The sequence below is a fragment of the Bos mutus genome, chromosome 27, assembly GCF_027580195.1.
Source record: "Bos mutus isolate GX-2022 chromosome 27, NWIPB_WYAK_1.1, whole genome shotgun sequence".
Taxonomy (NCBI): Eukaryota; Metazoa; Chordata; class Mammalia; order Artiodactyla; family Bovidae; genus Bos; species Bos mutus.
In genome coordinates this window covers 11,986,440-11,998,432 of record NC_091643.1, presented here as the reverse complement: position 1 = coordinate 11,998,432, position 11,993 = coordinate 11,986,440, and the positions used below count along the sequence as shown (strand labels likewise).

At 57.8% G+C, this 11,993-nt stretch overlaps 1 protein-coding gene across 8 annotated transcripts in view; it reads right to left on the bottom strand.

Moving 5' to 3' along the window:
* Positions 1–1,098: 1,098 nt before the first annotated feature.
* Positions 1,099–11,993, bottom strand: part of FGFR1 (fibroblast growth factor receptor 1) — a 50,173-nt gene continuing 39,278 nt past the window's right edge. For 5 of the 8 annotated variants that reach the window (XM_070364318.1, XM_070364319.1, XM_070364320.1 and 2 more), the window contains 12 exons: positions 11,008–11,198; positions 8,559–8,703; positions 6,435–6,637; positions 5,478–5,623; positions 5,159–5,280; positions 4,541–4,651; positions 3,840–4,030; positions 3,130–3,252; positions 2,906–2,976; positions 2,563–2,700; positions 2,289–2,394; positions 1,099–2,107 (listed from right to left, as the gene is read on the bottom strand). In XM_070364318.1, coding sequence (XP_070220419.1) covers positions 1,931–2,107; positions 2,289–2,394; positions 2,563–2,700; positions 2,906–2,976; positions 3,130–3,252; positions 3,840–4,030; positions 4,541–4,651; positions 5,159–5,280; positions 5,478–5,623; positions 6,435–6,637; positions 8,559–8,703; positions 11,008–11,198 — 1,724 coding nt within the window. In that variant the 3' untranslated portion in view covers positions 1,099–1,930. The remainder of the gene's footprint in view (positions 2,108–2,288; positions 2,395–2,562; positions 2,701–2,905; positions 2,977–3,129; positions 3,253–3,839; positions 4,031–4,540; positions 4,652–5,158; positions 5,281–5,477; positions 5,624–6,434; positions 6,638–8,558; positions 8,704–11,007; positions 11,199–11,993) is intronic. The other 3 variants (XM_070364316.1, XM_070364317.1, XM_070364322.1) reach the window with 1 other exon arrangement.

The following is an 11,993-nucleotide window of genomic DNA, read 5'->3' as shown; positions in this document are numbered from 1 at the left end:
GTAAAGCCCTTTGTGAAAGAGCGACCACGCATTCACATGACCCTGGGCCCAAACTATCATCAGTATTTTACAATGAAAGGCACCACTACAAGGTGTCCCACAAATGGTTTTAAAAGCTAAAATTCATTTCCTGATTCTGTTCTTCACCAATGTATGCCTTCCTCAAACGTGAACACAAATCAGAATATGTTGACAGTTGCATATTCACAGAGCTACCCAGCAGAAGACAGAACTTTATAATGAGCCAACACTAAAAGGGGCCAAGAAACAGCTCAGAAAGGAAACTTCAGGAGCAACCCGATTCTTCCCAAACGAAACTGGACTTGCTTTTATACTCAGAAGGGATCTAGCGAAGAGCAAGCTTTGGGGGCAGAGGAAGAACTACAGCCTGAGCCCTAAGGTTCCAAGGAGCCGGCACCTACTTGGTGGGGGCAGAGGAAGAAAATTCCCCAGCAGCCAAAATGCACCTTCACGGAATGTCTTCCTTTTCCTGAGGGCTGGGGTGGAGTTCCTACGGGAAGAACTGGAGGAGGCCAAGTGCTAGCCCCAGCACATGCGGTCTTATCACTGGAATTCAGAATGGTGTTGGGGGGTGGGTAGGCATGATGGACATGCCAGAGCCCTGGGTGTAAAGCTGGTCTTAGGTGACGGGTCCTCCCTGAAAGCAGCACAGGCAGAACCATACCCACACAGAGGAGGAGCCACTATCTAGGTCTAAGTGCCTGCCGCCCAGGGTCAAATTATCCGTGGCCTGCCTCTCCATCACTTCAGCCCCACTCCTGGCTCTTCCCAGCTGGGCCCTAAGCTCCCTGTCTGACTCTCAGACCCCACAGGCTCCACGTTCCCCACAAGGAAACGTGTGGTGGAGGGGCGGTGGGGCCTGGCCCTGGGCCCAGTGCCCCCTCTACCTGCCCACCACACAGCTACCTGCCTTCTTTCCCTGCCTTTCCCAAAGCCCGGCAGAGGAAGGAGGGCTGTCCAGTGGCCTCGGAGCAGGACCCATGGGGAAGAGACCTTGGGACAGACAGCCCCAGAGCCCGTCAGCCTCGCTCCTTCACAGCCGACCTCCTCTCCCGTGTCACACAGCCCGTATAAAAATGAAGCAGCAGCAATTTTTATTGAGGGACCTAAACTGAAAATAGGTTTAGAACATAATTTAAAAAAATAAAACAGCAAAAGTAGCAAAAAATATATGACCTTTTTAAAAACATTTTCTTTTTTTTTCTTTTTTCTTTGTTTTTAATATATAGCAACTGATGCCTCCCAACCACCAGGAGCATCTTACCCAATGGGTAAATCTCTGGTAACGACCCTTTTAAAAAGACATGTAAATATATACTCAGATTTATACACTTTGTGTTTTCTTCGTAGCTATGTACAGAGCCCCTGCTTTGGGGCTGGGCCCCAGGGCCACGCCGCCGGCTCCCGGCCTCTGCGTCCCCACCCTCGGGTACCAGGTATTTGGTCAGCAAAGCAAATTAGTTTCGGAATCAATAAACCACTGGCACTATCCGTCTGGAACAGAGGTCGCCTGCGGAGGCCCGGGCGCTGACCACCCCTACACCCAACTCCCGCTCTGGCCCGAGGATCTGCCACAGAACACGGGCCATGGGCTGCGCAGAGTAGGCAAAACCAATGCAGGAAAGCTCAGTCGGCTCTCGCTCGAGGGCGGCTCAGCCCTCACTGCCCAACCCTCCAGGTGGCAGGGAGGGGGTCTTGGTCCAGCGTTTGGCAGGCCACGTAGTAGCCATCAGCAAGGACCGGCTTCCCTGCTCCTCTGTCAGGCTGGGAGGAGGAGAGGAGGGGAGCTCGGGGTGCGGGCCTCAGGGAGGCCGGCCAGCAGAGCGCAGGGGAGGCAGCGAGTCCAGCGGGAGGAGGGGCAAGGCGTTGAGGATGGAGTCCGGGAAGGGGTGCGGGGTGTGGGGGCCAGTCAGCGCCGTTTGAGTCCGCCGTTGGCCAGCTGGGCCGGGTGTCGGGGCAGGCAGGGTTCCTCGGGCAAGGGCTCGTGAGAAAAGACGGAATCCTCCCCGGAGGAGCAGGTGGAGCTGCGGGTGTCGGGGAAGCTGGGGGAGTATTGGTCCAGGGGCATTGACAGGTCCAGGTACTCCTGAGGGCGGAGACAAAAAGATGGAGGACCCGCACTCTCCTTCCCGCGGCGGCAGGATTCATTCCGCGAGAACTCGGAATGAACCCCGCGAGAACTAGGGATAAATCCCGGGAGAACTTGGAATGAATCCCGCGAGAATTCGGGCCGGTGGGCACACAGGGTCTGGGAAGGGCAGACTCACCTGGTTGGAGGTCAAGGCCACGATGCGGTCCAGGTCTTCCACCAGCTGCTTGAAGGTGGGTCTCTGAGAGGGGACCGCGTGCCAGCAATCTCTCATCATCATGTAGCTGGGGCAGGATGGCGAGGTCGGGGTGGTGGGGGAGAGGACAGACAGGCTCAGGGCGGACGGGCCGCGGGCGGCTGGCTGCGCGCCTCCTACTCCTCCCTCTATGCCCCGAGCCCAGTTCGCCCCCAGAGCCCAGCCCAGGACCCCAGGCATCTCTTCTCAGGCTTACAGCTCGTTGGTGCAGTTACTGGGCTTGTCCATACGATGACCCTCCTTCAGCAGCTTGAAAAGCTCCTCCACGGGGACCCCAGGGTATGGGGAGCCGCCCAGAGTGAAGATTTCCCAGAGGAGCACCCCAAAAGACCACCTGTGGATGAGCGTTGTGGGCGCAGAGCTAGGGCCCCCCACTGACCTCACCACCTCTCCCCCCAAGTCCACGACCCCAGGGGACCATGGAGGGTCAACCTCTGGGAACAAAGTGAAGGGGCAACGTTTAGTTCATTTTCTGAGACAGGATGGGGAGCTGTACCACCCTGGAAGCTCTCCCCAGCAACTGCTTATCTCAGACTCACACGTCGCTCTGGTGGGTGTAGATCCGGTCAAACAAGGCCTCCGGTGCCATCCATTTGACGGGCAGTCGGCCCTGCAAGCAGCACGGGGACACTGGGGTGGCCCGGGGCAGGCAGGGGCGGACGTAGGGCTGGACCCAGCTCACCCGTCCACCCAGCCTGTCGGGGTGGGGGTAGCCCAGCGGCTCGGAGTCCTGGGGCAGAGGACGGGCAGCGCCTGCACTTACATTGGTTGTCTTTTTATAGTAGTCGATGTGGTGGATGTCTCGAGCAAGACCGAAGTCCGCGATCTTCATCACGTTGTCCTCCGTCACCAGGACGTTCCTGGCGGCCAGGTCCCGGTGGATGCACTGTGGGGCCCGGAGGACAAGAGGGATTTGGGGGGTGGGGGTGGAGGTGGGGCGCAAGGGAGGGTCAGCAGCTGCCTGTGGGCCCACTTCCCTCACCAGCCCTTGCCTTCCCCACCCATCGGCCCCCGGAACCATCCAGTTTCCTGCTACAGGGTCCCTCTCCTGTAGGTCAAAGCCAGACATCCAAACACCCCCAGCTCTGGGCCGCCCAATCACTTCAGCAAACCCTCCAGGTATGTTTTCCTCCCGGTGCTTGGCTTTCAACATGCAGGCAGTGAGCTGAACCCCTCTCTGTCCAGTGTGCATATGAGCTCTCATGGGGATGCCCTGTTTCCCTGGCCAAGTACATCCATACAGGGCTGGGCTCAAACAAAGCAGCATTTACCCAGCACCCAAAGCTGCACCTAACTGTCACACAGGACCTCATCTCCTCCCTGTAACCAGTTACAGCTGAGGCATCATCATTCTAACTTCACACTGGTCCAGCCCAATCCCAAGGCCTCAAGGCCACGTAGCTCTCCTGGCTCTGATGTCCCCGCCACCCCCCGGGATCCCACGCTACCCAGGGGAGCCGTCAGGAGCCACACCTTCTTGGAGGCAAGATACTCCATGCCTCGGGCCACCTGGTAGGCGCAGGACACCAGGTCCTTGGAGGAGAGCTGCTCCTCGGGGTGGTGGCTGGGGTTGTAGCAGTACTCCAGCCCTGGCGGCCTCCGGGCCTGCAGGTACTCTCGGAGATTGCCCTTGGAGGCGTACTCCACGATGACATACAAGGGACCTGGGGACACGGGCGCGGAGAGGCCGTCAGGGCCGCTGGGCAGGTGTACGTGCTGAGCCTCACCCGGAGGAACCCCAAGGCATATCGCGAGCCTGTTCCCCAGGCCTCACCTCCCCTTTGAGGGGAGCTCCAGAAATTCATCTCACTCCCCAAAGAAAGCAAGGGCAGTCATTCTTCTCAGCCTAGTCCAGGACATTCCCAAGTAAAGCTGGGGCCAGAGCCCTGACCTCAACTGGAGCAAGTCACCTTTTCTGGCCACATGGTGTGTGTGGATCCAGGTGCCTGGACTCTCAGATGAACCCCCGTGGGCATTGGGACGGACCCCGAGAAACACATTCTGACTATGGAAACCGGCCTCTCCCCCCAACCCGCTTCCCTCGTGGCTGAGAAATGCCCGATCCCTGACGCCCCAGCTAGACATCTTCTCCCTGACAGACAGATGGCAGCAGCCTGAGTGCCTGCCTGAGCCCCTCCCCGCAATGGGTGGAAGCCCGCAGGCAAGGCGCCCACCATCCTGTGTACAGGCCCCCAGCAGGTTGATGATGTTCTTGTGTTTTCCAATCATCTTCATCATCTCCATCTCGGAGATCAGGTCCGACAGGTCTTTCTCTGTTGCATCCGCTGCATGGACAAAGCAGAGGGGATGGAGAAGCATTTGCGTTGGAAGGAAGGCCGACAGGACAAAAACTAAGGAAGGGGGGGTGAGGTGAACACCGAGGGGTCCCTTTCCTCTGGGACTTGCTTCTCTCTTTACGCGCTCCCCCTCCTTGGCTTTTTTTTTTGGCGGCACCACAGGGCACGTGGGATTTCCTCTGCAGAGCAAGTGCAGAGACTTAACTGCTTGACTGCCAGGAAGTCCCTCCCCTCTCCTTTTCACATCGAAATTTATCTCCCCTTCCCTCTTATGAGAGCTGCCGGCGTTGCCAAAAGAAAGGATCTGGGGTCACCACCTGATGATGGACGCCAAGGAACAAAGTGAGGTCATGGTGAGATGGCGGGGTGTGCAAAGCCTCCCAACTCCAGGACAACCTCAGCAGGCTGTGGAGCAGGTGCAGGTAATAGCCTGAGGCCCAGAGTTTGCTTGGCAAGGGAAGGGGTCGTTTTTGCAGGGACACAGGCACCACATACGCTTCAGCATCTTCACGGCCACTTTGGTCACACGGTGGGGTTTGTCCTTGTCCAGCCCGCTGGCCTCCGCCAACACCACCTGCCCAAAGCAGCCCTCTCCCAGGGCCTTGCCTAAAACCAGTCTTCGGGGAAACAAAGGGTGGGATAAGCTGGGGTGGCAACGTTCAAACCTGACAGGAACCCCCACTCCCCCTCCGCCTCCAGTTCCCTTGACTTAAGAGCAGATGGTGGCAGTCACTTCTGGATGCTCCCCTGAAGGTCTGAGCCCACACCACTGCCCCCGTTAGAATAATGAGCCTGGGTGGGGGGTGGGGGTTACCTGTCCCGAGGCAGCTCCCAGCGAGGGTCTTCGGGAAGCTCATATTCAGAGACCCCGGCCAGCATAGGGGTGCCGCTGGAGGAGAGACGCGAGGGCCGAACTAGCAGGACCCCGGAGTTCATGGACGCGCTGGAGTCAGCCGACACCTGCAGGGAGGCGTGGGGTCACCCTTCCAGCAGGGACAGGGGAGCAGCGGCAGGTCCCTCCCCTCCCCGCTCAGTACGTATTGCTAAAGTTAGAGGTGTGGACCTGGCATCTGGTGCTCCCTCCCCAGCACAGGCAGAAAGGCCACAGGAGGTCGGAAGGCCGAGGTTCTAACACTGATGTTTGCCACCAACTCCTTTCTGGGTTTTGGATTACTCGCCTTTCACATGAGCATGACAGCCTGACATTCTGTAACTTATCACTGCAAGAGCAACTCTCTTCCTGTCCTCACCCTTATGTGAAAACCCTGCTGTGGATGAGGAGTTCCTGACTCCTGAAGCCCCTTCCAGAATTAGCACGGTTCGGAGCGAAGCCTGCCTCCTTTTCTCCTTTCACGCACCTTCACCCTCTGTTCATCTCCTGGGATGGGGGGAGGCGGATGCACAGGAGCGAGAGGGCATCTTGGGATCCAGCTCAGCTCCTCTCCTCTGCACGTTTGCACCCCTAATGGGCCCTCAGGGGAAGCTCAGATTCATAATATCAACTAGGCATTCAGCCCAGTGAGGACCATCTCCCAGTCCCCAGGCTGGCTGAGCAGGGCACCGTGGTTGAGATAAGATGGGCTCACAGGATTCATTGGCCAGAAGAAATTGGAGCCTGATCCCAAGCACTTAGGACACTCCCCTGCTGCCACCCGGAAGCCGGACACCAAAGTCTGAAGCAGGGACCCTGCAGCGGGTACTGCAGACCCCCCTGGGGCGCAGGGAGGATGCACAGGGCAAGGCAGAGCGTGCGAACCCCCCGTCTACTTTCTGTTACCTGTCTGCGCAGAGGGATGCTCTTGGCCAGCTTGTGCACGGCCATCTGGCTGTGGAAGTCACTCTTCTTTGTGCCGCTCTTCATCTTGTAGATGATGACAGACCCCACCATGCAGGAGATGAGGAAGGCCCCCGTGCAATAGATGATGATCTCCAGGTACAGCGGCGAGGTCATCACCGCCGGTCTCTCTTCCAGGGCTGGGTCAGCGTGAACAGAACATTAGTGGGCTCAGGGCAGGGCTGGTCCACTAGGGTCCCGGCTCCCTAAGAAACTCAACATCCATCTCCTAAACTCTGGGAATCTTTGGGGCAGAGACAAACCGAGCTAGGTCCTAGCTGGGATTGGGGTCCTGACACTGAGCACACAGCAGACATCCTGGGATCTGTGAGGTTCCCTGATCCTGACTTGAATCCCCAGAGGGATGGACTGTATCTTGCTAGCCGATGCCCATGCCCACGAACTCAGGAGCCCTCCTGGCTCAGGGACTGCTGGACTGGATGGGTACTTGGTGCCCTGCAAGAGACAGCTGAGCACTCACTTGGGCTAGATGCCTCTTTCAGTGTTCCCATGGACACACGGCCCTTCTCCACAGTGCCCGAGCACTGCGTCAACACTATCACGGGACGGCAAACCATCCATCGGCCTTTCATTACTGATGGCCCAGGGGTACCCTGAGGGCCCAGGTGGCACCTCATCCATGTCTGCAGGCCACAGCGCCTGGCATCCGGTGGCACTCATAACACAAAGACAATGATGCAGGGAGGAAACAAGAAAACCAGCGTATGTCCTGACTTCATTGCTCAGCTTTGCCTATGTCATCTCTATCAGGTCAGATGTGAAAATGTCTACACCTAGCCAAACTGGAGACAGAACTTCGCTTGCAAATGTCGTCTGGATTATTAAAGATAAATATGGAAACATCTCTTAAGACTTCCACTCACAGGTCTAACTCCTCACACTGAGCAAAGTCAGGGAGAGGGTTTTATTCGTTTCTCCATTCAGACTCTCCCGCCTCCCACCCTCACTGAAGCCCAGACAACTCAAGCCTCTCCCTCTCGCACGGAGGTGGGGAGGGTCCCATCCAGCAGGACATCCCTTCCCCCACCCCTCCCCTATTAAAGACCCCCGCCAGCCGCAGGGGCCAGCAACCCCGAGGACCTCCCCCAGGAGGCCCCAGGCATGACCCCAAACTAGCCCAAAGAAAACTCTCCGAGGTGCGACGAGGGACGGCAGAACTGATAACAGGGAGAAGTGTTTCTGTTTTTCTCTTTCCCCAGCGTGGAGAAACAGAGACCATCCACCGGGAGGCACAACACAGGACAAAGACAGTGATGAGGAAAAAAAAACAGAAAACGCTTCTGTGCCTCCAGTGGGGGTGCACGTTATCAGAGGAGGAGAGGGAGGGACAAAGAAAGAGACCAGAGTCCGCAGGATGAGTAGCACCACGCCCGGCTCCAGCCTCAACGCCACCAGCCTACCACCCTGCCCAGGCTGCAGGCTCCTGCCTTCCTGGCCCGACCTCCACGGCCCCCTCTGGAGAGGAGCTGTGTTGGGAGCCAAAGGATAAATGGGCACCATTGAGCCCCCTGTGCTGCCTGGGAAAGGACTCGCTCAAAGCAACTCAAGTCCACTGTCTGGGTCTGGAGGAACCTTGCCCACCGAGATCAGCAAGGGGGAGGGTGGAGGGCACTGATGCTTCCGAGCGGCAAGCCCCTCACTTCAGAGCACCTATATTCAGTTACAGGGGGAGCCTCTCGGAGACTTCGGGGGGCTGGCGATAAAGGAAGACTACTGGACCCGAGGAGGGAAGGAGCCTGCCCTGGAGGAGAGCCCGGCTGCAGGTTAGATCCAGACCCCACGCATGCATCACTCTGGCCCGGGGGAGAGACGGAGGCAGGCCCACAAGTGAGAGCAATCTGAGATCCTGCACCAGGAGGAAGGCTCTGGGGGTGAGCCAAGAAGGTTCGACCCACGAGGCCAAATGACAGGCTGGATGACTTGCCGGAGCAGCCTGCTGCGTATGGAGCCCGGCTCTGTGTCTCCCCCAACCCTGCGATGCATGCTCCCCCCGTGCCCCTGGCGAGGGCAGGACATCGAGAGGAGGAGGACAGTGTATACCTTCCAGAACGGTCAGCCATGCAGAGTGATGGGAGAGTCCGATAGAGTTACCCGCCAAGCATGTATACTCCCCCGCGTCCTCAAAGGAGACATTCCTTAAGTGCAGCACCTCCATCTCTTTGTCGGTGGTGTTAACTCCGGCCGTCTAGAAGAGACAACGGAAGCCACATGGACAAGCCCGGGACCGGAGACCTCTCAGAGAGGGAGGGAGGAGGAAAGGGGGAAGAAAAAAATAACCAGAGGAAGAAAGGTTCCCCAGCATCTCCTTTGCAACAATGGACAGACAAAAATCACCAGGCAGCGAGAGACCTGTTAGAGGAAGAGGGTGAGAGCCTGAGGAGGAACTCGGCAGACCTGACGGCACGACGCGGATGGCTGGTTACACCCGTCACCAGGCGCGGCAGCCCCGGCCCAGCCCAGCATGCGGTGCGAGCGCATGGAGAAATGGGCCGGCGCGAGGGCTGTTTGGTTTCCGGAGGGGGCACACAGGAGGGATGGAGGGGGCTGCAAGCCTCACACACACACTCACACCCACACTCACCCCTCCGCACACACCCACACAAATACCCACACACATACCCCCATCCCACACACTCACAGCCCCCCCTACACCCTCACACACACACCCCACAGCCACACACACATACACTCACCCCTCACACACACTCACTCACACACATACCCCCTCACATACCACACATACTCACACAGCCCCCACACACACCCACACCCACTCCCCCACACTCACACCCACACAAATACCCCCCCACCCCACACATAACACCCCACACACACACACTCACCCCACATATACTCTCACCCTCCCATACTCACACCCACACAAATACCCTCTCACACACATACCCCCCCACATCCCACACACACACACTCAGCCCTCCCCACACTCACCTTCACACTTACACCCACATCCCACACACACACCCCCACACCTTCCCCCCACACACACCCTGCTCACATCCACATCCCCCACACGCACACTCACATCACTACAGATGCTGGTCCTCTCTCCTCGCCATCACTCGGACCCTCAGTCTCCAGGATCACCCAGGACGCACCCGACACGCAGCCAAGAACACACACAAGGCGCAGAGGGGTGACACCAACACAGAGCCGAACCAATCCAGCCCCAGGCCGGGTATTTTTCCATGGCTCCGGGCACTAGAAACAGCAGGCTAACAGGGAGAGTGGGGCGCTGGCCTCCCCACAGCTGCCCTGGCAGCTCAGGGCCTCCATCAAACCCCAGCACAGGGGCCCCTCCAGCTCCCCGTTACCTTTTGCCACAGGTCTGGTGACTGTGAGCCACGCAGACTGGTTAGCTTCACCAATATAATTGGAAACCTTACACACATACTCCCCGCTCTGGGCCTCTGTCACATTGAACAGGGTCAGGACCTCCGCATCCGAGCTATTTATCCCCGAATGCTGGAACAGACCAACGACACGCCGTCAGTTGGGCCAACACGGAGATGTGGCCGTATTTGCTCCCGTGTGGTGTTAAGGTGGGCCCAGGAGCTAAGGCAAGAGGCTGAGGTAACACTTGTCCTCTTTCCCTTGTTAGCAGGACAAAAAAGTGGACTTTAAAAATCCATGTGACTGAAAAACAAACTGAATGAAAAAATCATTGCCCCAAGCAAATGTTTCATTTGTGTTAAACCCCCTCCTCCAGGAAGAGGGCAGAGATTGCCAATGGAGACAGCAGCCAAGGTCCAAGGCCCCGGGCCCACTTCCTACACTGCAGTTGCAGGGCCCAAGGTGAGGAGCGTGGCGGCTGGCTGGGAAATCTTTGGAACAGCCAAGCCAGGGAGGAGGAGGTCTAAGGCTGGGACCAGGAGGGAAAGCAGGTTCCCAGCTTCTGGCTACTTCCTGTTGCAAGATCCACTGGAGAGTTAGGCAATTAGCTTCCCTGGATTAATGGAGCATTCGGGGACATTCGAAGTCTGGGAGTGGGAGGAAAAAAAGAAGAAAGTGCCATTACTCCTGAAACCACTGAGGACTGACCCGTGGCCTTGGCTTTTCCAGCCCTACCTAAGCTAAACCGTGCCCACGTGCCAGAAAGGACGTGACTCCGGAAGCAGGGCAGAGACCGGGAGACGCTTGCTGGGAAGGCTGTGGTAGTGGGCGGTGGGAGAGCTGAGTGCCAATGCCTTCCCGGAGAAGCTGACCTGAAAGCCTGGGCACGGTCACCGTCCAAGCTCTTCAGAAGCCAGCAGTGCTCACCCCCAGCCCTCGGCGCCCCACGAGCCTTCACCTACGACCTGCCACTGGTCCTTCAGAAAGTGGCCAGGGCCCCACATAAGATGGAGGCTGGACTCAGCAGAAGGACCAGGGCCCGATCGCGGGGACTGAGCCGGACCCCAGCCACCTGGACCCCAGGAGATACAGGCCTCCTTCCCCGAGCCTAGCCCACGGAGACCGGAGCCAGGATTACCTTCAAGATCTGGACATAAGGCAGGTTGTCCGGCCCAATCTTACTCCCGTTCACCTCAATGTGCTTCAGCCACTGGATGTGGGGCTGCGGGTCACTGTACACCTTGCACATGAACTCCACGTTGCTGCCCAGGGCCACCGTCTTGTTGGCTGGCAAGCCCGCCTGCAGGATGGGCCGGTGAGGGGACCGCTCTGGGAGGGCACGGGATGGGAGAGGGTCGTCAGGCCCTGCTGTGGCCACTCCTGGCTGGAATGCTGACAGAGCATCCCAAGGACCAGCACAGAGACACATTCCTGGACCTCAGCCCAGCCTACCTGCCCGTAACTAAACCCACAGTCACTCAGACTCTTGCTGTTCAAAGTGTGGTCTGGGTACTGCAGCGCCAGCTTCACCAGCCTGTTAGAAACACTGACCCTCAGGTCCTACCCCAGACCTCCTGGATCACAAGCTTGTATATTTTTTTTTTGGCGCTGCACTGCATGGCTCGTAGGATCTTAGTTCCCCAACCAGGGACTGAACCGAGCCATGGCAGGGAAAGTACTGAGTCCTAACCACTGACCCTCCAGGGAATTCCCCAGAAGCTTCTTTGCATACCATATTCTTAAAGCCAAGGCAGAACACTGGCTGTGAAACTCTTTACCTTAAGGTTGCCAGAGAATGAGATTCAGAGCCTCTGGAAGACAGAGGCTGCACCACAGCACCAAGAGGCACGGCGTTCTTCCTAGTGTCTCGTGCAGTGCCTGGAGTCTGCGTGGACTGACCTCTCTGAGCCTCAGTGTGTTCCTCTGTACAACGGGAACAACAGCGCCTGCCTTGCAGGGTGCTAGAAGAATTGCCTGTGGTGTATTTACTGTACCCGGCAGACCACTCGCATCTGTGGAGTGGTAGCTACTATTAAGCTAGATTAACCACCACTATGCCAGTCACTTCCTGCAGGAGAGACTCAACAGCACCTTTCCCTTTACAATGAACCTGTGGTACCACTG